Raw genomic sequence first — 26,006 nt, forward strand, 5'->3', positions numbered from 1 at the left:
ACACCATACACCTTACATTCAAACAGCCAAAAAGCTGCTGACACTTTAACTAACATGACTGGGGTTTTTTTGTGGTTATTTTTGGTTAATAAATTGGTACATTTTGGTTAAACTACGTTTCTCCCGTGATTTTTTTAGGGCTCATGATCATAACAACCCACACGTGGTCTTTCAGTTGACTTCATTCAGGAAAACAAGCTTCAACTGTTTTTATATTTAGATTCAGATTTTTAACCAGCAAGAATTTTTTTTTTAGTATGATGCTGCTAATCCCTCACCCAGCACGTGGTAGTTAAGCAAGAAGAATAAAATCTTATGAGGACCCATTCAAAGACCCCCCCAAAAAACGAGTTAAACACAATCAGAAAGCTGGAGAAGTAAAACAGATGTTCAGTCCCCAGATGCTGCAGCAATAAATCCACTTCAACTGGCTTACACTGTCGGCCTGTGCCAGCATCTACCGAGGCGATGATGATGCATCTGCGATCTCGTCTGAAGGTGCACCACTTTTCCTAATAACACACGTGAATTACCGACCTGTCGGATAAACTGTAACTGCTGAAACATTTAAGTCTCCCTCAAGTGTGAAGGTGGTGAAATGTTTATTTACAAAGAGGATGGAGACTTCATAAGGACCTTGGCAGGTTGATAGATTATGAACCAGGAGCGGGTGAGTGCGAGGAGTCAGTTTCCAAATGTGCAAAGAGCCATCCAAATCTAATAATGGCGAGAAGTATGAGAAAGACTTTGTCACAGTTTGAGTATAATAACGAAGAAGAGGGATAAATCTTTTGTGTGGATGGTTAGAAGGGTTTTTTTAAATATATATTTGGTGCACAGCTGTAGAAAAAGTCTCCTCCACTTTATCGTCTCTGTACTCTACAACCTCTGTGTCCTCCCTGACTGCACAGAATGGTTGAAAACTTGGCTTCGCTTTGCCTCAGAGGGGATATTGGGAGAGACTTCGTTTTTATTCAGTGTATTTTTCCTTGTTCTTCAGTCCCCCCGAAGCACAACAACTATGTTTAGTTTGTTCCCCTTGCAGCTCAACCATCGGAAATGCACCCTGTGCCCTGTCCAAGCCTCGCTCTGTCTGCAAACCTCCCAAAAATCCTTTACTGGCATAGCAGCAGAGCAGCTTGAGGACATCAAAATGGAGCTGCTATTAGGAAAGAAAAAGCTAAAATAAGGGCTCAGTGAATTTAAAAAACCAGCAGTGTAAATTCTGTTACGCACAAGATCATAAATCACCTTGTAATGCAAGCATAAACAGGTTGGGTGAAACTGGCTTTTAGTGAGCTTAGAGAGAGGAAGAGTGTCTGCATAGATTTTTTACTTCCTTGTGCTTATGGGGCGAGGGGAAAATAAATAAGTCAGCAGAGTTTTATTGCCAAATAAAGATCTGTCACCCTCAGGAGCTTAGACGTTAGGCTGCTGTAGGCTGAGATAGACACATCATTATCTTTGAGAACCACACTCACTACAAAGCTAATGCAGCTAATCCAGAAAGTCCTATAGACAAGTGTTTTGGATGACAAGGAAAGTTTTGCATATAAATTATCAGAAATTAAAACTGACAGATTACCTTGATGCTTGACTTTGTCCTTCAACTCAATGAAAGGCCCATCATGAAATCGGCTCATTGGGATTCGATTGGTCAGAAGACGGTGATTTTATTGTTCATGTTGGCTTAAACAGGAACAATAAAATAATACAATAGAAACAGCCTCTCTAATTTTGAGCTTTATAAAACCTGCAGACAAGAGTCAAGCTCATGCTCTGTTTGCTCACGTTCATTCTCAGTTCCTCTTTACAAGGTGAAATGAAAAAGTAATGGAACTTGATTTAAATTTGGCTCCCTTCGAGGTCATTTTCTTATGCAGCTCTGCACCACATCCAAGACTTTTCCTGGTAGAAGTTCTCTTTTGCCCACTTGCACTTGTGCATTTGTAGTTTTTAGGAAGAAGGTAGTCAGGCCAGGATGGTGGATGGTGAGCAAAAAAACTCCTTCAGTGCAGACATGGACCATAACTCAGGTACACATGTCAGGACGTTACCCTGGGGAATGAATTCTTTGCAAATGTGAAAACATTTGCAAGCAAATCTTCCAAAGAGCAACCCAGACATAGCAAGGATATGTGGTGGTGCATTGCTTCACAAGGTGTTGACCTTGAAGGAGAGATTGGCTTAAATGAATAAGATGCTTTTCATCAGCTGGATTCCAAAACTTTTTGTGAATGAGTGAGTGAGTAAGTGACTGAGTACTTTTCCAGTGAGCCATCTGCCATCTACCTTCTTCAGGCTGCTGCAACCAAACTGTGCATAAGTCATCATTTGTACTCCACTTCACCATCTACAGAAGAGTTAAGTCTATTGTCTTGCAAATAGATGATAGACTCAGTTTTACAAACTCGTGGAATTTTTGTTTATTCAGCTGCTTCAAAGGTCAAATTTGAACATCCTTATCAATCAAATAATCACCCACAAGTACATATTCACACCTCCGACAGGTCAGGGATGAGCCTGTTGACATACCTGTTTCCCAGAGACTGACATCAGCTACTCGAAGTATGTTTTTGGCTCTCCTCAGACGCTGTCATGTCCATGCTGAAACCCCATTGTGTCCATAAATGTCTTGGGGAGTTAAATGCAGGGTGACTTCTTCTTTTCTGCTGGATGCCCTTACTTCAAACAAGGAGTAAAAAATAAAGCATTTCAGGTACACAAATCATTTGCGGTGTCTCAGGCATCTATTTTTGTCTATATTCAAGACAAAGCTGTCATAATGTGGGTGGGAAACATTTCATTTCACAGAAGGTTTTCATGGCTGGGTTTAAACATGCTCACCACGCTAGAAGTACCCAAGCGAACGCTGATGTTTCTCGAAATCAGCCGCAATGAAACAAGACACCAATTCAGCTCAAGCTGGCTTGTGTTACGGTCACTTTTCTTGTCTGGTGACTTTTCCTTGGCAAAGTAAGTTTCTAACATGGACTAGTAAAATATAAATAAAGCATATCTGGCATACTTCAGCATAGATATTCAATTTTACAACAAAGCACATAAGCAGGGTCTTGTCATAAAACTGTATAGTCTATATTCACCATATGCAACATTAAAGGTAATTATATGCTTTCAAACTGACATCTCAGACCTGCAGTGGCCATAACATTGAATCTACAACATGTCTAATGTTGAAACAAGCTTCACTTGACCCGTCTCGCTTAGTCTAGGAACACAAACTGAGGCAAAGGTTGCCCGCGTTTGGTGTTTGCCTTCCATATCCTATTGTAGTCTTTGTTTTGGATGGGGCCGAGTTAGCCTCCTCGCAGGGCCTAGCAGGGACTTCAGACAAGCGACATCCTGCAGCTGCAAAACACGGGCCAAAATCAATGTCGTCCCAGAAGCACAGTGCTGGGAAAGTGCTGCCTAATCAGATGGGCTTCCTCCTTCACTCTCAACTCTTTTTTACACACTCAGCCAAACAAGCTCAGCGTGGCTTTGATGCTGATATCAATTCATGGTACACTGACCCTTTTGCTCCCACATTATGCGTCGCATTTTCTATTCAGGGTTAAATAAACCCCAAACCCTCTAAATTCATAAAAATAACCCTGTCAACTGTTCTTTTTTTGTATTACTGAGTTGGTCACTGAGAAAGGGTTTCGACATCCAATGCGGCAAACCAACTTTCGCTTCAAATGCAAGAAACTGCATGATTATGGGATTCTCTCCCGAGGAGAATATAAGGTGACATTAGACCGCAGTGTATTTGGCATCACTGTGTTGAGTTTCTTTTGGTTTCAGTCGGTTTGTGGGCAAAAGCAGTAATCTGCAAACATTCAGTTCAAGGGAGCCACATTTCTGCTAGTATTACTCAGTTGGTAACATCATGAAATCTGACATGAATCAAGGGTGTATTTAGATACCCACAATTCCCCAGCGTCTATTGTCTCTACATCATCACTTTAGGTTTTTTGTTTGCTCAGGATTTTACCCTAATAGCCTGAGCGATGGATAAGTGCCTCAGTTTACCCAGAGCTCCTTTTGTGGTGTTACAGCGGGGGAGCTGAAGCATTTTAGCCTGTCATCAGGAACTGAGGTTGACTGAGAGATCCACATTGTATATAAAAAGATACTGACACCTGGTGGTTAAGGGAAGATTTGATATTTGTCATGCATTTCCCTACAAGCAAGTCAAAATGTTTATAAATACTACATATTATAGAAAGAGCCAGCATTGTTCAGGAGGCAACACACACTTGTGATTCAAAAGCCTGCTCGGTGTCACCTCTGTATCTTTTTAAACGGCAGTTACAGGATGTTTACAGATTGCAATTTGAAGCTTGAATAATACTGTGTGTAGTGATGTGTGACATATAGAGTTTCTCAATTTTGGCTTTTTAAACTGCTCTATATTATTACTCACTGCATTTCAAAGCAGCATTCATTTTTCTGCATGCATGAAAGCATATGGAGCAACCTATGGAACAAGGCATGGTGGGTTTTTTTCAAGTTGTCACACACAAGTGACTTAAGAAAACACCCAGAAAGCAAATTAAATGTTCACTACTCTGCAAAAGACTTTGTTTCTTTACATTTTGCTTCCAAGGAGCCAGGCTTTCTTATGATGTTTTAATGTGCAGTAGCTCTCCAGGCTTTCTAAAGCATTTCCAAGTTTTTCTTTGGACATTGGCTGCTTTTTCTGACATTTTTGGTCCATGCCTTGTACCTCCCCATTTTCAGATGAGTGGTCTTTCTTCGTTAAGCCACTTATCACTGATCTCTCAAACATTCAAGCATAAAAAGGAACCTAACTCAATCAATCAACATTGTGTCTACACATAACAGTATTTTTGCACCAACAAGTGAATTCCCAAATTAGCTGAAAGCCTGGCATATCTTGGCATTGTGTGCAGTTTGTCCCAAAAGAAGAAGTGGCAGTAGCATCTGAAAGTCATGTCAAAAAAGAAACAAGAACAAATAAAGACCTGATACAGCACCTGAGCCCTTCAGTTGATCCGTTCACTATTCCCTGAGAATGGAATAAAAGGCAGCCAACATCCAGAGAAGAGCTTTGGATGTCCTACAGGAAACCTGGATAAGTATTCCTGAAGACTACTTAAAGAAATTACAAGAAAGCTGCCCAAGAGAGTTAAGGCTGTGTTGAAGAATAAAGGTGGTCATACCAAATTTAGACTTTTGAAGAACTGTACAGACGCTGCTTTTGCCTAATTTACTGTATTTCCATGAATGTTTGCACGTTTTAATAAATCACTGGACCTATTTCCTATTTTCCGAGCAAAACATGAATAACTGGCTCAAGATTTTTGCTTAGTATGGTATTACAGGAGAGTGTACTGGGTGTACTGTAAACCAATAACACATTACAGACACAAGCAAAGATGATGCAAGGTTTCAGACTTTCAGGGCTCTTAAAAACCATTAAAAAGCAGCGAAAGGCTCCGAGCTGAAATTACACATAATGAGTACTTTTGACACGCTGTTGACAGTATTTCTGCTCTTTGACTTAAGTGACACTGTTTTATATTACTTTTACTTTTGTGCGGTAAATTGGACATGTCCTGGGCTGTGAAGTTTGGCAGCGTGGTTTAACACAGTTTCCTGTAAATGAAAATGGAAAGTGAAACAGAGGAAGGGATGGAAGAGGAAAAAAATACAACAGAAATTAAAAATCGTCATCTTTGGAAAAATAAAATTACATCTCGCAGAAAAGAAGTTTGAATCCAACACCAACAGAAGACTAGTGGATTTAAAACAGATCGTTCAACATTTGTGTATTAACGGCTTCGTATTTCAGTTGGACACATTCTAGCAAAATCCCTGATTACAACCCTGCAATAAGACCTGGCAGGAAAACAGAGAACAGTTTGTGCACCGCTCACAGATGCATTGGCATCTCTTGACCACAAGAGGGTAGACACAGACAAACTAATCCCAAGCTGGCCTGCAGGCGATATCTTAGGCAGCCTTCTGCTGAACGCTGCTGATAATGTCACAAAAGCAATGATGTAGAACAGCAGCCAAATGACCTTGATGCTCTTTACTCCCCAACACCGTTCCAACACTCTGACCTCAATTGAGCCCAACCAGAACCATTAGAGAGCAATGTGCCAGATAACATGGGCCAACAAAAAGTGTTCTTCGAGTCTCTTTGTGTGGTTTGCTGCTGTGTCCAGAGGCTACTGTTGTGTAGATGCGGGGCCTGGCACGACCGATGCATTCTCCTGGGTTCACGGGGTTTCTCGCAAGACCACATGCTGAATGGAGGAGGTACAGAATGGAGCATCTGGGCCCACATGGCTTCACAATGGCTGTGTGGGTAAGACAGAAAGTGCGAGGAGAGAGAGGAGCAAGCATAGGAGTGGAGAAAGTGAATGTTTTGGTGTGAAAACAAAGGCAGGCAGAAACTTCAGGTAGAGAAAGCAGAGGTAACAAAAACAGGGGAAAAATATGAAATCATAAGAAAAACAACCCAGTAACAGGTACAAGATAGCAGATGCAAGAAGAAAGAAAATAAAAAAAGAAAGAAAGGCTGCTAACACAAGACGCCTAGGCATGAAATCATTTATATTGCTCTACTGCTGGCACAAATAGTGTATATTTACTGGCAGGCATTGTAATAACATTAATCAGAGAGTGACTTGCGTGTTACAGATGGCCTGACCTAAATTACCACACTATAAATCATAGAAATCCCTGAACAGTTGGTAAATATTTCCTTTATCCACACAGTTTACTGTTCATACTCGAGGTCAGAGGCATCCTTTCACAGTCAGACTTTGTGTAATTCAGCTGCAACTTTCATGTGATTTAGGTCCTTTCACACCCTCGGCCCATAAAACTTATTTTGAGTCTTTAAAATAATTGTATGTTTTATGAATCGGCTCATATTTAAGTTGTGAAGGCATCTGTGCCAAGACACACACACACACACACGCACGGATGCACGGACAAACGGACGACGCCACCACTTTGCCGCCTTACCTCTCACTCTCCTCCCGTTAAACAGAGACAAACACACACCCACTGAGCTCTCTTCCTTCAAGGCACATGTTTTATCTAAATGTAGTGCAGCATTTTATTCTGCTGCAGATGAATGAGTGTTTTCAGAGTTGCGATCCCTCCTGGGAGCGGTGAGGAAGAACATTGCTATTTCAGCTGCTGTGATGAGGACTTGGGAAAGTCCTGTTGGGTCTGACAGCGGAGAGGTGGCTGGACGCTGGAGCCGTGGTCGAGGACCCCTCGCAACTGACCCGGGAAGCAGACGGTGAATCCCAGGTTTATGGAAGTTCAGATTGAGTCACCAAAGTGAGCTCTGTATCACATTTAATGAAGTAGGTTAGACAAGCAGAGGCAGCCTGGAAGAAAGGCTTTTATATACGTCTTGTTCTCAGTTCCCACTGATAGTTCATCAGCTGGGGGCTGCGGTGGAAGAAAGTAAAGGAACTCAAGCACACATTTATTTGTTTTGTTTCTATTGCACTATTTATCTGACAGCTAACAAAATGCATTTTTTAGGATTGAACCAGACGTGCACAGTCAGCTTGGCTTGTTTCACAGCATGACTACGAGATGCTTCTGTTGCAGTTTCCATAAAAAAAATGTATTTCAAAGTTTAAAGGTAAAATCATGAGCTGTACCTCTGAAAAGCTACTCCTTACACATTAACAATACAATAATAATAATAATGATAATAACAATAATAATAATAATACACCAGCCACAGGCCCATTTCTATGCAAAGATAAACTGCACTTATAACTCTTTTAAGCTAATTGTGGGTTTCATAACTTCATAGTTCCATTAAAATGATACTTTAGTCCACTGACAAGTTGTTTCTTGAAAGCCAGACTCTGTTTATAGCTTTGAGTGCAATGCCACACCTTATTAATACACAAACGTGTATCCTGCCCAGCGTTACATTTGTTTATAATACATCAGTTGTGAAATTTGGCACAGATTATAAATCTTACAACTTCAAATTCATAGGCATCCACACATAGCTGAGTTTTCTGTGTAGTGCTTGATACACCTGATGTGTAAGTGCTAAAAACATCAAGGAGTCATAGAAACAAGGGGATTTGCTTAGTGTTGGGGGGAGGAGAGCAGGGGAAAAACTGCTGCACATGCTTGTCTTGGCCGGCCTGCAGTTTATTGTAAAACACAAGAACATTGTGCCTCCCCTGGTGGAAAAGTAAGCCTGTCCGGGTAGAGGGGGGGTAAACACACCCAGGTCTACTGTTTCCACATGTGCCATAGCTACCAGTAAAAAATGACCAGATGACAAAAGACAAAACGTGCCTGTTTCCATTATGGAATTCAGTCTGTGTTGCAGGAGAGAGCGGGGAAACAGTGACGACAAGTTCACGGCTTGGCTTGGTTTTCTAGTTACAAACCCCCCCACCTCAGAAAAAGAAAAAAGAAGAAGAAGAAGAAGAAGACAGAGAGCCACCTGTGAACAGCCAGACCTGGGAAAATGAGACCCAAAGATGAGGTAGATCTGATTTAAGTTAATGCGGTTTTGAACAAAATCACTTTCCAGGCTGAAATCGCAAAACGCTAATGATGAGCCAATCAACGATCAGGTGGTATAACTACTAAATGACGTCACGAACATTATAAACTCATTGTCAAAATCAATAAATATAAACAAAACGTTTATCTGATTTTTTTGTGCGTTTTAGAGTCTCACAGTATAAGGTTTACTTTCTGCCCGCATCACTGGAGAAAGAAATATGCACGCACTGCCCCGGAAGCGCACAGAGGTCTCGCCATGAAGCGGTGTGGGCTGTTTCCAAAGTTAGGAGAGGCGTGGTCAGGGGCGGCTCTCTGGAAGCCCAGCAAGTTTAGGATAAAATGTGGATAAGTGATGCTTTGGCGGCTTTGGTGCAAAAATCCTGAAAGAAGAAAGACCGACCTTCTTTTTCTACTTCTTCTCTTTCCCCCCCAAACTGATGAAAACCGAATGAAGCTACCACATCACATCTTTGATTTACGTGCTATGGCAGCCAGCGACAATCATCACACCGCTCCACCTGAGCTCTGCAACACAAACTGAAGGCGGATTTTTTTTCCCTTCTTCTTGCTACACAAGTTTCATCGCCAGATCTCTGTCACAACCTCAAGGAGTGGGCTTCATTCCAATTCATTAAAGGTAAATTATTTCCAAAGTCTGCACTAAATCACACCACTCCATTTCTGTTTTAATATGCATTACTGTTCACATTTTCCATTAGATATTGGCTCGTTATATCAGCTTCTGTCAGCATCCTTGCTTGCACACACACTTTCAGTGAGAGCCTGTGTTTATACAGGCTTGGTAAAAGCAAATCTACATTATTCACCGTCCTGTACCCTTAACTGCATTCATTGCAGCTGTGCTGTTTACTGTGATTTGTAATGCTGTGTTCTTTCCTTCTAAAGCTTCCCTTTTATTGTTTGGATTTAGGGGGAAAGTTGTAAAAATTGATTTCTTTAATCCAGGCTTAATCCAAACTAGTCATTCCCAGCCTGCCAGCTTACCCTCACTGAACCCCATTAGCTTACCTGTGGCAGCGCACCAGACTAAGTGCCTGCAAGCCAACACACTGTCCTCACCAAGTTCAATATTGACCCAAGTTATTCAGCAAATTTGATACAGGACTCCAACTGCAAAGCTTCCAATTATCATTTCTTTCTCTCCCCCTCTCTCTCCTTCAGGGTCCTTGTCAGCTGACATTGTAGACAAAGTGTGTCTGTGCTGGCACAAAAACATTTTTCAACCCTATCCATCCTGCTCGAGTTTATCGTTATCACCAGCGTGTCCAAGGATGAGGCTTGGGTCCCTGCACCGGCTGAGAGGCGTGTCCTTGCTCCTGCTGCTCCAGACGACAACATCCATGGTGATGCTTCCAAACTCCACAGGCTGGGAGCAGATTTTGGACAAGTATCTGGACGAGGACGGCAACTGGTGGGAGGCCAAACAGAGGGGGAAGAGGGCCATTACTGATAGCGACGCTCAGCTCATCCTGGACCTTCACAACAAGCTCAGAGGCCAAGTTTACCCTCCTGCTTCCAACATGGAGTACATGGTAGGTGGAGGTGTTGTCTGTGCGTCTTCGGTGATTCGTAGTTCATGCAGTTAACGCATGTTTTGACCCTTTTCTGAACTCTCGCACATTTGTGGCCCATATAGCTTAGTGAAATGACCCAGTCACCAGACTGCCTGGCGTTTGTCCCACTTGGCTCACACTTGCAGCATGCCAGCATCTAAGCACCCTCACACATGAGCCCAAACACAAAGAGACACACACACGCTTAACTTTGTACCCACGTGACTTTGGTCATTTTTGCCAGAAGCGAAGAATGTTCACCACCTTGCCAATGATCACATTTCTCCAATGTTTTTTTTTCTCTGTTGTTTTCTTTTACTCATGGTAAGAGATTTGTTTGACTTTATCCTTTGGCCATCACGTGTATGTACAGTGCCAGATCACTTTTCACAGTGTAATTAGAATCTGAGCACGGCACCGGGGCTCGATTTACCAGCTGCCCCTGCCCCCACTCCCCTCACTAAACACACACGGGGGATAGCACACCTTCTGAAACTTAGCAATCCACAAATCTGAAACTTTTCCACAAGCACTACGTGTGTAGGCGCAGCTTGACCACTACAGCGCATTGCCTGCAATAGTTAAAAGGGTAAAAATCAATGCAATGTGCAGAAAGTAATGAGATTTTATCATCTTTTCATCCACGCTTAAAGAGCTATGGAACAAAAGGCAGTATTATTCTGTGGTAAAGGCAAATGAACAGTTCCTGCTGGGGGCAGTTGCTGGACTGTGTAATTGTATAATTGAGAGGTTGGACTTGAGGACCTCTAGTGTGTGTGTGTGTGTGTGTGTGTGTGTGTGTGTGTGTGTGTGTGTGTGTGTGTGAGTGTGTGTGAGAGACGCTCAGCCAGGCTGGCTTTTGGTTAAGGCCCACGCTAGTGGAGAAATGCTGAGCCAGCAGCACACAGCTCTTTTCTACTGTCTCCTGTTACACTTGGCTGTTTTTTTTTTTTTTTTCTTAGCTGCAGGGGCACCCAGGGGTGAAATATGGAAAGGCAAGCAACAAGAGTATGTGAGGTGAAGGAGAATGAAAGTTAGCAAGAAATGCAAGATGAAGTGAAATACAGGTGTAAAAAAAAAAAAAAAAGAAAAAAAAAACATCATAAAAGAGTTTTTTTAAATAGGAAGAGGAGGCAGCATGAGACAGATGGAGGGAGAGAAAGCATCGCAAAACAGGTGTCAAAGTAACTGAAGTGAAGGGGAGAAAAGAGGAAATGAGCAAAAAGGAAAAAAAACTCTGAAGGGGCACGCAGTTAGGAGAGACGGCAGCATGCAAGAATAGGCACCGAAATCTCATGTGCGGTTTTGTAGATGTCAGTGTGTTTCAGACAAAAGCTGTTCAGGTCATATGTAGAGCAGGTCTTTTGGTGATTTTTAGCCCTTTATTTTTAAAAGGGTGCTCCGTACTCCTCCGATTTTCCTTTGGTCCGTGTTGAACTGCTGTCACCTTTCAGAAACCTCACAACTTCACTGTACTGGAAGACTTCATAGACATGCTCTCCTGCTCTCCTGACACACTCAGGCATGCAGACACACACACACACACACACACACACATCCGCACACATAACCATTTGCCCATCAGCTCTGTTATTGTCTGCCATTGTATTAAACCACAACCCGAGTGACCCTCTGTGGCAATCATGACAGAGACTCAGAGATAACATCAATTCAAATCCCCCTCTTTCCTCCCCCTTATCGGCTTCTTTTTCTTGCCCTCCCTCTCTCTCTCTTTCTGCCTCCCCTCTCCCTTATCCCTGTGGCTCCATTCCCATTCTGTCATTATCCAAGACAGAGGCCCAAAAAATTCCCCGGATGAGCATTCACACTCTGTAGCGGTCCACAAAGCTTCGGTAGGAGGACCGCGTTTCTGCCGCTCACTCAAATGTTGACCCCGCAGGTATAAACAGAGACGTGTCAGCGTTTGAAGCCCTGTAAGACAAACAAATGGCATCCTGGGAGAAAGAGCCCCACCTGCCTTGATGTTTAACTTGGCTTTGCTGGTCTGCGCTCAGGTCTGAGGTTACAGTGATGTTAGCAATGGATGATAAATGAATGGGTTCTGCTGCCAAATGTCGAGCCTTTTAAATCATTGATGCGTAATGTGTTTAAAAAACCAAAGAAGCACAATAACAAAACAATAAAAAAAGCAGGATAATACATTTTCACTGGGTTAATGTCTACGGCTATATGGACGAGCATCTGATGCAACGTTTCTTGCACTGGATGGTTCAGAAGTCATACACCAGCCCGGAGATGAATTCCCTCCAGTGTGTGTGTGTGTGTGTGTGTCTGTTTTTTATTACAGGTTTGCTCAATCACAAGGCGTGGGGAAGAGAGCATCTGCCACAGGTGCTTAAAGCACATCCAGTAAATCCTATGTACAGTAATTTGGAACAATCCACCCTGAATTACTTATAAAACTCCTTTAAAACTTTAAAACTTAAAACTACTTTAAAACTCCTGCAAAGCCTAAAAGACAAAATAACGGAAAATATGCTCTCTTGGGACCTCACCTGCACTGGTTGCCGAAAACAAGTGGCACTCTCGTTGGAGTCCAAATAGCATTGTCTATAAAAACATTTAAGGAGCTATGACCACAGCCTGCAGTGGCACTGTTTGGTGACAGAGATGGACAGGTTTGGAGAGCATCCCCTGTGTTTGATTGTCTTTGGCATTCCCTGACTTATTGAAAATACTTTCCGATTCCTTTTTGTGAAACTTGAGCCGTTACGCTTATTGGCACATCCTTCAAACCACCTGTTCAGAGGATTTTTTTTTTGAGGGGGGGGGGGTGATTTACGGAGGTCATCCAAGTGCTCTTTTATCCTCTAGACAATGCCATGAACTGAGGCCAACATTCCCCTACGCTGACTTAAAACACTTTGGCCTTCCATCCAGTCCTGACTCATCAGCCTTTTTTTTAAAAGTCTGTAGAACCTCTGAAAGCCATCCTTCACTGCCTCCTCCAACGCCTGTCATGCGTTTCGAGCTACGGTTTGGCCAGCTCGCAATTCCGTCTGTTGAAACGGCTTCCTGTCATTTGGTTCATCTGCAAAACACTGGCTGCGTAACTCCTCCTGCAATTTTGCAAATGCGATTTTCTCACCCAGCAATGATTTGCTTTGCATTGTTGCTCAAACCATGCCCCCTGTTACAGCACAATAATAGGGAGATAATGGTGTTTGCTCGGCGACAACATTCAAACAGTGGTCAGCCCCGGGAACTTTGATATGAGCTGGTGGGAGCTAGAATGCACTGCATGAATAATTGCATGCCATCTCAAGCTGCATATATTGCTGTGGGAGTCCAAAGCTCTCAGTACACTTGCTTAATATAATGCCAAGATTATAAACATTGCTCTTCCTGCAAATGCTCACTATGAATGGGTTGCAATTGCACTTTTCATAAATATTTTGGGGAATGTCATCATAAAACTTTTTGGACCATTGACTCCAATGACGACTCAGTAATGTGTGATAGAATAAAGAACGGCATGGGTATAAAAATGAGCAGAGACACATTTACACAAACTGAGGATACACATCTTTCCTTTAATTTGTCTTATTATTTTTCCCTTGTTGTTGACTATTGTTGCTATACCGTTAAGATTTGTATTGCTGTAAATTAAGTTACCCATTTGCATCCCATTGTTCTCACCAAATCATATCACGCCTTCTGTTTTCTTTTTCCCCAGCTTTGGTTTCCCAATTCCCATGTCTGTTCCCTGCTTTTCAGTATTATTCAGCATGCACCATTGATTATGAGCAGGAAACTCACACTTGCAAAGGAAGTAGCCCTCTGGGCCTTTGGAATAGAATCAGAAAAAAAAAAAAACTGCCACAAATGAAGTGTTAAGCGAAATAAACAATGCAGTGTGCACGGCGCTGAAAGACTCAAGCAGAGGAGGTGTTTTTCTTTACGGCCCCGCGGAACTGTGGTCGAAGTGGGTGGTGGGCGGGGTGGTTCGCGGTTACAAGGCCTCCCCTGCTGGGCGAACTGTGCAAACAGCAGCAGCTTGACAAGCCAGCTGTACTCTGTACAGACTCAACAGCTGAAAAATATGTGTCTCGGTCAACACTTTCTCAACCTGCTTTCACTGCAACTTTTCAGGACAGTGGAATGAGTTTCTCAGCTGGACGGTGCCGCTTATTTTATCATTATTTAAGACGTGCCTCGAGATCATCGCACATCACGTCTTTGTGATACAACTGTAATCTCCAAGAGCTCCGAGAAGCTGCAGCCAGAATTTTGGGTTCTTTTTCAGGCTTGAAGCCTATTGTAGTTGCGGTCACAGTAAAATGTTTTAAGACACAGAACCACCAATTTAGCACTGCATACTGTATTTCACTGCTTATCAGTCTTTTTTTTTTTTTTTTTTTTTTTTTTGCACAAGGATGTCATTCTTTGAGAAGAATCAAAGGGAAAATATGCAGATATAAATCAAACTAGAGTTGACTGGTCTCCATTATCCTGCCAAAAAAAGGGATACGCAACAGATAAGGCAACACCGACATTTATTTGCGGCTCACTGCAAGCAGAGGTCACGTCTGAGCGCAGATAGGGTTTCAGGTAAACAAATTCTCATTCCTGTTTTAGCCCCGCGTCTGTCACTCAACATCTGACCTTATTGTACAAGAACGACCACAGGCAACCGCAGGAGAGGTTGCTGTAACTCTGCATCCTTCTATTGACGATGAATTTTTATGTGTTTGTTCAGTTATGTAACCTTCCCACAAGGCTCTGTTTTAAAAACTGACATTCCGCTCTGCAGTATCACGTTGGCATCGCTGATTTTTAACAAATGCGTTTAACGGGAAGAAACAGCTGAAGAAACTGCTCGGAGTTAAGAGTTAATTTGCAGCACTGCCAGACATCCTGTTGCTAAGTAGGTGTGCGGGGCAGTTGTTTCTAGAGGGACGGACAGTGGAGGTGGTTGGTGGAAGTTGAGGGGGGTTATTTTAGTATGGTTAGTGGATGAGATTTCAGTGAAGGTAAGCTGAATTCCAGGCCCCAACGTGTGAAATGCAAATATTTCTGACACCTTCACCCATATACTACTAATACATGCGCTCACACCCACTAATGCACATCAACTAATAGACTTTCTGGCAGAAACCTGTTATACAAGTCATCCCACACTGGAACTGGGAGTAAACGAACACACGCCGTCCTTCAGAGGAAGTACAGTTGGTGTTTTTCTAGCATTTTTATAGTAGAATATAGGTCAGCAGGGAGGAAGGACACTCTTTGCATTCCCAGAAAACCCCAGAATGGGAATACGATCCCTTAGTATCCAACCAGAGCTAAACTTGACTGAGAGGGCAACTCACAGAGGGAAAGTGAAACAAAAGCATGTACCCAGTCATCTCACTAGAGACATATGGAAGTTATTACTAAACCCCCCCCCCCCCCTTTTTTTTTTTTTTTTTTTTTTTTAAAAACTTCCACGACTTCCAAAACTTCCAACTTCCAAGAAAAGTCAGCTGAGTCGAAGTAAGAAAGGCAAAAAGCTTTACTGCAGCAGCAGCAGCTCCTAGTTTCTCTTCCTTATCATCATAGGTTGAAATGGTGTGCTATTTCCCCTCATGTTACTGACCACAGAGCAGTGTTTCTCTAAGCTCCTTTACCCTATAACACATTGAACTGGTTTATGCATTTTATCACCATTTTGTTACTTTTATAATCCAGGAAACTCATTTCTCCATCTCGCCTCGTGCAGGTGTGGGACACAGAGTTGGAACGTACTGCAGAGGAGTGGGCAGAGACGTGTCTGTGGGAGCACGGTCCCGCCGGCTTGCTGCCGCAGATTGGACAGAATCTGGGGGCACACTGGGGAAGGTAAATAATCTGTTATTACAGACAGTTTATGCTATCAAACACTAAAATTAAATAAGTTTGGAGACTTCAAAAGGTTTTCAAAGTGCTCTGTTCTACTTTAAGTGACCAAGTAAGCTGTAGTATAAAAATCTGGTGATGATCGAGGCTGTTTGGATACAATGAAGTCACTCGGATGGTCAGCAACAGTACTCGGGCAGGCTGACATTTAAACAACGTTCAGTTGATACTAAAGGGCTCGAAGTGTCCAAGGAAAATATCAACGCAACATTACACCACCAGCAGACTGAACTGTTGATGGAAGCAAGGACGGCTCTATGCTTTTGTGTTATTTACACCACCATTTAACACCAGACACAGCAGAAATCAAGACTTATCAGGTCAGACAAAGTTTTTCTTCTATTGTCCAATGTTGGCGAGCCTGTGTGAATTGTAGCCTCTGTTTCCTGTTCTTAGCTGACAGGGGTGGCACCCAGTGTGGTCCTCTACTGTTGTAGCCCATCTGCTTCAAGGTTTTGATGTGCTGTGCGTTCAGAGATGCTGCTCTGCCTACGTTGTTGGTAACAGGTGGTTATTTGAGTTACTGTTGCATTCCTGTCAGCTCAAAGCATCCTGGCTGCTCTCTTCTGACCTCTGGCATCAAACAGGCATTTTTGAACAGAGAACTGCTGCTCACTGGATATTTTCTGGTTTTTGGACCTTTCTTTGCAAACCCTAGAGATAGGGTTGTGTTGGAAAATTCCAGTAGATCAGCAATTTCTGAAATATTCCAAGCAGCCTGTCACGGAAAACCATGCCACGTCCAAAGTCTCTTAAATCACCCTGTTTCTCTATTCTGATTGGCAGATAAGACATTTGCATTAACAAGCACTTGAACATTCACAAGTAATAAGGTGGCCGGCGAGTGTACAATATGTTACCCATGACTGGCATTTACCTGCTGCGAATGAGACGTCAAACACACACTGTGGCATATATGCGAGTGGACTCAGACTTAACACAGATTTCTTTGCTCCTTTATTTCACTCAGTCTCCTGCAGAGCTCCAGAAAACAGCGCTGCTTCAAACAAGAGATGCTTGTTCTGCATCTAATCATATCACTCCACAGTCGAGATGTCTGCTTAATTCTAATCAGATTAACTGGCAACACCTGGTGCCAGATCAGTGTCCTTGGTTACTGAGCACAAATGTTGATTTTCAGTTAGAGCACTCTGTTTGCCAGTGGATGATAACTATAGGTGGCACTACATGGGTTTATTAAGTGTGCTTGCCTCAGAGTTCTTGTGTCAAAACAAATCAAGCACTGCTTATCTAATGCTCGGCCATATTTACTATATATATATATATATATATGCATTTTAACATAACTGAATATCCGAGCACTGAGAGCTTATACAGTATATTACAAGACTTAAAAAGACAGTTGTAGTGAGCAGTGAAGAGCTTAATGCCAACATCTACACCAAAGGACTCATAAGACACAAGATATGTTGCTTGGAACATTATAATCATAGATGTGCTTACTGATCTCTCCAGGTATCGTCCACCCACGTCCCATGTTCAGGCTTGGTATGATGAAGTGAAAGACTACTCCTTCCCTTACCCTCAAGAGTGTAATCCCTACTGTCCCTTCAGGTGCTCTGGCCCAGTTTGCACACATTACACACAGGTAGCTATGGATCATGACTTCTGGAAACCTTACAAAGGTGCAATGAGAACATTTAAGTCATCTGTTTCTGCTTCTCCGTATTGTCCTTCTTTTGTAGCTTGTCTGGGCTACCAGCAGTCGAATTGGCTGTGCAATCAACTTGTGTTACAACATGAACGTGTGGGGGCAGATCTGGGCCAAAGCCGTCTATCTTGTCTGCAACTATTCACCGAAGTAAGCAGATATGTTGTGTACCAGCACTGTGAAGAGTTAATTATAGTGTCAGGCCGTTTTGATGTGACATCACAGCGATCACTTGTAGTTAAAGCAGTCCTGGTTTGTCTGTGTTCAGTAGTTTTTGTTTGATGTTTCATGTGCACAGGGGAAACTGGTGGGGCCATGCACCTTACAAACATGGGACCCCGTGCTCTTCTTGTCCCCCCAGCTATGGAGGAGGATGCAAAGACAACCTCTGCTACAAAGGTAAGAAAAAGCCACACATAGAGAGAGGGAGACAGAAGTCGGTGCAAATAACTCATTATCATGCCTTGATTTCTGTTTTATTTAAGGGCAAGATGACAATTCATATCCACTGCAAGAGGAAACTGAAGAGAACAACTTTATTGAACCAGAGGTCCCCCGTACCACAAATCCCCGGGCTCGGGCCTCCAGACCTGAGCCTCCCAGTTTCCCCGCTCCAGCCCCTACGCAGCCCCCCGCAGAGGACCTGCAGAAGAATGAAATGGTCAACACACAGCAGATGTGTAAGCTGCCATTTGACTGTTTATTTTGGATCAGGTTTCCTCTCGAAATGGGGGGTGTACAATATGGTTTTAGGTCTGGGAGGTGCAGAGAGTGGAAGTGGAGGACAATATGTGCTGCAAAAGAAAAAGGAAACCTGTAGCTGCTTGCTCAGTATTGAGCTAGCGATACTGAATAATAAGTGCAAGAAGTAGACTTTGACCTTAAATATTTTTCTTGCAATTTATCTTAAATTGCTTTGATGCTGTATAGTCCTTATCTGTCATCTCCATGATTAACCCTGGCACTTTCTGGAGTCTACTCAATATTGCAAGTCACTCTTTGGAGCAGAGAGGGGAGGTCTATTTTAGCATGAGCCCCTGAGTGTGTGTTTGTTTTTGGCTTGCTGAGAAGTGTTGAGGGGTGAGAGCGGCTCGCTGTGGTTTTTAAATGGCTTCCTCTCTGCAGCACATTAAGGCCTGTGCTTGTAAGATGAGACACATCCTCTAGTTTTGCTGACCACCCTGAACCTGAATTCTTGTCTTTTATTCTTGAAGCGTCTCCACTTGAGTCTTTTAGGAACTAGTCATCTGCATCGGAGCCGCTAGTTCACACATGCTGTTTCCTGCAGGAGAACTCAAAGACCTCTGTGTTTATGTGTTACAGCCCAGCTAGTGACCTGTGACACTAAGCTTCGGGATCAGTGCAAAGGAACAACATGCAATAGGTACAGTGAAGGCGAAGCATTAATAGGGTGCGGTGTAGAATGTACAGTTCTACACCGCACCCTAACATAACATGGTTATTTTTGCATTGACACACAGATACGAGTGCCCAGCTGGATGCCTAGATGCTACAGGAAAAGTAGTTGGCACAGTGTACTATGAAATGGTGAGTGTACATGTAGCTAGTGTACTCTGAGGGAGGATTAAAAAAGATTTGGACGCTTCAGTGTCTTTTCACGAGGTGTGCAAGATGAAGCTTTGGGGAAAAAGATGTTTTGTACTTTGAGGATACGTCTTAGTGCTTATTTATCCAAATTTCTTACTAAATACAGTATAAATGGTGTCTCTTTTTATCTCTTTTATTGCAGCAATCCAGTGTGTGCAGAGCTGGTCTACATGCTGGTGTCATAGATAATGATGGAGGATGGATGGATGTAACAAGGCAAGGAAGAAAGGACTTTTTTATCAAATCCTACAAGAATGGCGTCCAGTCACTTGGGTGAGACGGCAATAAATTTACACCAATGACAACTGATAGTTAAATATAATGAAAGTGAATAGAAATAATAACATCTAATGTTGCTGTATTCATTTTCCCCTTGACAGAAAATATCAAAGTGCTAACTCCTTCACAGTCTCCAGAGTGACAGGTTAGTCTGTCATGCTGTGCATGTAGCTATGTTGTCATTTGTTTCCAGCTTCTCATTATGGGCTTTGCCGACACCCGCTGTGTTTCCTTCTTACAGTCAAAGCCATCACATGTGAAACCACAGTTGCACAACTGTGTCCATACGAAAGGCCTGTAAAACACTGTCCAAGGTATGCACCTCCCTGTATCGCACACTCTCTCTGGTTATCAGAGCTGCCTAGCATCATGTCTGTTCATCATTCGTCTTAGGTTATACTGCCCGAGAAACTGTGTAGAAGAGAATCCTCACATATCCAGAGTGATCGGTACCAGAATATACTCTGATGTAAGTCCCTGTTTTTGAAGCTGAACTTGTCAGACACTAATTCACACTACTTTGGGGCTGTCAGCATTTTAGAGACAGAAATGAATGAACATTTCTGACATGTTTTCCTTCCTCTTGCATGCTCCTGTAGAAGTCCAGTATATGTCGAGCGGCCGTCCACGCTGGAGTCATCAGGAACGATGTGGGTGGTTACATCGATGTGATGCCAGTGGACAAGCGAAAACACTACATCGCCTCGTACCAGAATGGCATTTCCTCGGAGAGGTATTGGATGACTAACCTCACAATCTTATAAGAGGGGAAAATAAATAATAAAATAAATAAATATATATGTGTATAGATAGATAGATAGATAGATAGATGGAAAATAGTTATATACACAATAAAAGAAGGACAAAATAAATAATGCATAACAGTATCCTATCTCTGTTTTATAATACCAATATAGATATATTGTTTGGGGGGGGGGGGGTTTACTGGTCCCGTGTCAGCATTCAGCCTTAATACATGACAGGAAAGTGAAGAGGTTAATGCACTTGCACCCAGAGTGGAGCAGTAAGAAATCAATGCCTCTCAGGTATCTACTCTCCTCTCCTTGTGGACCTAATCATTTCAAGATGCAGGCAGTTACATCCTGTATGCAGTGCACGTGGTAGAGTCATTTGCATTCTTGTAGTTTAAAATAATGAATTGCTTGGCAATTAGTGTACACAAGAGGAGTGCATCTTCGTGTAGTTCTAGACGTGGTTTGCTTTCTGGTAGTAGGTCAAAAAGGACGACCAATAGACAAGGATTTAAAGCTTAATATAGTTAAACAGAAAAATTAAAAAGGACAGAAATAAAAAGTTAATGCGTGTAACCGAGGAAACGGGGTCTTGTTACCATTTATCTCAAAGGGGGTCAATACTGAATCAGATTTTAGACAATTTTCTTGCTTGGTTCTAACAGGAAAGTGGATGAATTAATGCAAATCAGGTTGAGGAAAGAAGCTGCAAGGATTTATGAAGGATTTATGTGTAAAACATCTCATTTATTTGGTAGAAACGGATCTGGTTACTTGTACGGTCACTTGTAATCTAAATGAATCTGTGAAATGGCGTTCGATTGCTCTAATTTGCTACATGGTATAGAAAGAGAAGTCGTCATCACCGACAAGCTGACTTGCTGCATTTGAAGTTGCTGTGTTGCTGAATATTTATTAAATATAATACAGCTGAAAAGTAGCCAGCATCACAAAAGCTAAAAAGATGAAATATATGTAGCACAGACAACAAATATCTGCAAAGAAATTTCTGTCTGTGTTTGTTTCTTTGTCTCTCAACTCCTCTTGGACCAACAGGAGTTGAGCGACCAAACTTTGCACACAGGTTTATCTTAGTCCTCTGAAAGTTCTTACCTATATCAAATATTATGACATCATCATGTTGCCTAGCAATTAATTAAAATAATCTGTTTCAGCAATTATGCAGCTATAACATCTTGTAAAAACATTGTGTCATTTTAATTTCAGAACAAAAACATCATTTATATCCATAAAAGTTAAATTAGGTGTGATATGTTATAATGCCGTCACATTGCTTGGCAGTCAGCTAACAATGGGCTGGAATGGCCTGTTTGTAATCTTTTACTCACCCACAATGCTGGTTGCTAATGCTTACATCCGCATTAGCAACCAGCAATATTAAGAAGCTGAAATGACCAATTTTTAGCATATAAAGAACATCTAGTGTCTCTGTTGTTTTTGTCTCCCCCTTCTGGCAGCAAGAATAATTACATAAACACAGCTGACAATAGTTAATAACTTATTATAAACATCTTTTTTAGACACTAATTCTTTCTCTGAACGAGTTCCTTTTCTGTCTAGAGCACCAGAAACTTTCCTTTTCTTTGGGTGTTTCTACCACACTGAGCTGATATATTCTTTTCTATCCTGCTCTGTGGTTTCTCCCTTCTTTAGTTTTGGCAAACCGGTTATTTTTTTGATAATACAAAATTCATCTCTACTGGAGTGCCAGCATGGGAATGTCACCACAGATGCCAGATTCAAAACTCTGGTATACTGGAAAATACACATCCATTTACATGGTTTAATCAGCACTGTGTGAACCCACTTGGCGAGTGCTCGGATGTAACAGCTGGTCATGTATATGTAACAGCTTCTCACTCCAGCTTTAACAATGCCACAGCCAAGGACAGCAATATACATAAGATGAAACGCCTCAGCTAGTTTGCAAATAGAGCACTTCATCGTCGACATAGGGGTGTACATCTGCTTATACTGCCCCAACATTTTTCATTTGTCTAATCCGACGAAGAGGGTTGAGAGTAGATTACCTTGTTTGGTGCCATGTGCTAACACAGAGTAGGAAACAAGAGATATCACTGGTTTTTACGGTGGCTGTTGGAATGTTAAGAAGCTTAAAGTGGCCTATAAAGTACTCAAACAAATTCAAATCTGTGCTGTGTAACGCTGTCTTCTGAATGTAGAAGAATCAGCAGATGTGATCTTTGAGTCTGAAGACTCAAAGTGTCTCTGATATAAAATTTGAGATAGCTGTTATTAAATTCTCCTGCAAGCTAAGGTATTGCTATGCTAATAAGGTGAAAGCTTGTGTTGAATTTATGCTGCACCACCTTGCAACAATATTAAGGCCACAGGTTCATACCAGCCACTCTTCAAAGTGACCTAGATACAGTGTAGTCTGTTCCAGTTTTTAAGAGAAATTAAATTGCCCCTACTGTGGTCTGCAGAATCACTACACTTCCCATGACCTATGTAGAGGGGAGACTTGCATTCACAGCCTCATTCATTCAAAGCCCTTTCCTCCTCCTTTTCATCTCCTTGCTCTTACCATGCCTGTCGCCACTTAATTTATCTTTGTCACTCTGCTAAGATACCTGACGTCTGCCCATCACTTATCTGTGTCCCTTACCTTTACAACATGTCTGTCTTTGCTGGGTGACCACATGAAGTTCCTCGTGTTTGTGTATTAATGGGTGGTTTACCTGTTTTTTTTTTTTCACTGAACTTCAGCCTCCATCTGTTTGTGTGCTGTCTGTCATCAGAACGTCAGACAGCACACCGCCACGGACATTTCTCCACAAAACCAGTCGATCTGTTTGTGTGTGTCTGTCATGTAGGCTGGGACATGTTCTGTATCTGACACATGCAGCACCCAGACTCACTCTCCCTCTTGTTGTTCTCCTTCCCTGCAGCCTTCAAAACCCTCCCGGAGGGAAGGCGTTCCGGGTGTTCGCTGTGATTTGAGAGCCCCAGAGGGCAGCTTCACCAAACAGAAAATCGCACTTGTGCTGTTGAAAAGGTGGTAATCAAGCCATGTTGTCAAACTCAATGACTGAAATGTTTCTGGCTTTCCTACACTACACGGGTTAGAGGTTGTCACTATGGCAACGGAAGCCCAGCAACAAAAAAGAAACTTGACATGCACGCAATGAGAACCATGAGTTTTTGTCAGCTTTAGCAGGAAATGTTAAAAACTGTAAATATTGCTGATTACTTTGTTGTACAAATTTGTTAATATAGTATTACATTTGTATTGCCTTTGTAGCAAATATCTGTGTATGAATATTAATTATAGAAATGTATTATATGACCTTATAATGGCACTTCAGAGATAATATCACTTTTATATTAAGTCTGGCACATTTATTGGTGCTTTTGCTACATTTTGTACTTCTGGATTGGGGAAATTTGTTATTCATTTATTTTTGTATGGTTAGACACTATATCATTATAACTTGTAAAGGATGCTGCTATATGTTTTAAGTATTGTTGCTGTGATCACCTGTTCGATAAATTTCTTTGTAATTTTCCAGAAAATGTGGTTTAGTTCAAACTACCTGCAGGTCGGGAAGTATGCTCATCTCTCCGGGGTTCACCATTCACCTTTCATTTTGAATTTTATTTTACCGGATGTCGTTGCTCCAAAGAAAAATGATGCCCAGTTAGTAATCGTTTTTGACACTGATACAGAGAAACAAAAATACGTCTTAAAAATCTCATACAGTATGTCGTGCAGTATAAAATATGCTTTCTTTTAAGCTGTAGTCGTTACAATGGGCAAGCAACTCTATTCTCATCTCTGTTTTCCTTGCGTCTAGATTTTCCTAACTTGGGATTGTTAGGAAAAGTTCATTTTGCAATAAAACAACAGAATGACCACACATTTCTATTAGCCACTTTCTTTTTCCATTTTAAGTCTGTTAAAGTTAACTTGATTTAAAAAGCTGTTTGCATTATACATTGATTGTCCTGAGTTGAACCCCATTTGCCTTCAAAACTAGCTCCACTCAACATGGTGTTGGAAACAATCCTCACAGTTTTTAGTCCATATTGACACGATAGCATGACGCAGCAGCTGCTAATGTTTTATCTGTGCATCCATGATGCAAATCTCCTGTTTCCCAACATCCCAAAGGTGCTCTAGTGGATTGAGATCTGGTTATGATGGATGCCATTTGAATACCGTGAAATCATTGTCATGTTCAAGAATCCAGTTTGAGATGATGTGCCATGGTGTGTTATCCTGCTGGGAGGAGAAAATGGGTACACTGTGGTCACAAAGGGCTGGAAACGGTCAGCTAAAATACTCAGGTAGACTCTTGTGTTTAAGTGATTCTCATTTGGTTGAGAAAAATCCCCCACACCATTACACCACCAGTATGAACTGGATGTTTTCATGTTATTTACACCAAATTCAGAGCCTACCATCCAAATATCACAGCCTGTTTAAAGTGTATCCTCAGTTTCTTGTTCTTAGCAGATAGACTCCCCCCCCCCCCCCCCCCCCCCCCCCGGTGTGGTCTTCTGCTGCTGTAGCACATCTTGTGTTCAACTTGTGCACTTCTGCATACCTTGGTTGTAACAAGTGATTATTTGAGTTACTGTTTCCTTCCTTCAGCAATCTGCCCATTCACCTCTGACCTCTGACATCAACAAGGCATTTTCACCTAAGGAGCTGCCACTCTCTGGATATTATTTATGTCACCATTCTCTGTAAATCCTACAGATGTTTGTGTGGGGAAATCCCAGCTGATCAGCAGTTTCTTAAACATTCAGACCAACATCTGAGTCCATCATGCACCAATAACCATGACACATTAAAAGTCACTGAAATCCCTTTTCTTCATTCTGATGCTTGATTTGAACTTCACTGGGTCGTCCTAACCGTGTCTACATGCATAAATGAATTGAGCTAATTCATTACATTAATGAGCAGGTGTATATACCTGGTGACTGCACATAGGAATTTTTATAATTAATAGGTTCACCCAACCCAAATTACCCAAATAATATGGAATAAACTTTTGATCCACTGCCCTAAAATTGTAAATGAAAATATATTTTTGAAAAATTAGAAATTGTTCAGACTTGTTTTGGAATACCTCCTCAGTGTCTGCCACCAGGGAGAGGAGCTATCACTCCTCATTCACTTGGGAGCAACAGTCGAACAAAATGACCAGTCAATAATAGATTTCACCATATCCACGTCTGGCAGTGTTATGATGTCTGGAGGGCCGCAATAGGTCTTGAATTAAGCCGTCAGTCTTTGTTACTCCCCAGACAAGTGATACTAAATTTTATGGCCTTAATGTACAGCCACCAATGTGACACAGTATACATGGATTTATGTTCAATTAATTGTCTCTGTGCCCGCAGGTCTAATCTTAGGATTCATAATTATATATCTGTGTAAATTAGAAAATGTCAGTGTACAAATAGAAAAATACAGGCAGACCCTCACAAAAATTGGTGAACAGTGAGAACGTTAAGAGGAGGCTGATTCATGTTTGTAACTTCATTTAGACCATATAATTGCTCCAGAACTAGAGAACAAATACAGTAAAATAGCACTGAAACATATACTACATCTGCTCACATTTAAATCTAAGCAGCCGGTATATACCATGTATAGATGTGTACACATGGATTGTACATAAGCCA

The 26,006-nt window shown here is 41.9% G+C and overlaps 1 protein-coding gene across 1 annotated transcript; it reads left to right on the forward strand.

Annotated features, from left to right (window-relative positions):
* The first annotated feature begins 9,833 nt into the window (after positions 1-9,833).
* crispld1a (cysteine-rich secretory protein LCCL domain containing 1a) lies at positions 9,834-24,841 on the forward strand. Its single transcript, XM_085362965.1, has 14 exons — positions 9,834-10,094; positions 15,838-15,956; positions 17,490-17,622; positions 17,720-17,835; positions 17,984-18,084; positions 18,171-18,365; positions 19,009-19,069; positions 19,167-19,233; positions 19,436-19,566; positions 19,674-19,717; positions 19,814-19,886; positions 19,966-20,041; positions 20,172-20,305; positions 23,258-24,841. The coding sequence occupies exons 1-14, from the start codon at positions 9,834-9,836 to the stop codon at positions 23,307-23,309; spliced, it is 1,563 nt and encodes a 520-aa protein (XP_085219091.1). The 3' UTR covers positions 23,310-24,841.
* The last annotated feature ends 1,165 nt before the right edge of the window (positions 24,842-26,006 follow it).

Source organism: Diplotaxodon limnothrissa, linkage group LG9 (assembly GCF_057381915.1).
Source record: "Diplotaxodon limnothrissa isolate DT_005_m linkage group LG9, D_limnothrissa_male_GT1.1, whole genome shotgun sequence".
NCBI classification, from domain to species: domain Eukaryota; kingdom Metazoa; phylum Chordata; class Actinopteri; order Cichliformes; family Cichlidae; genus Diplotaxodon; species Diplotaxodon limnothrissa.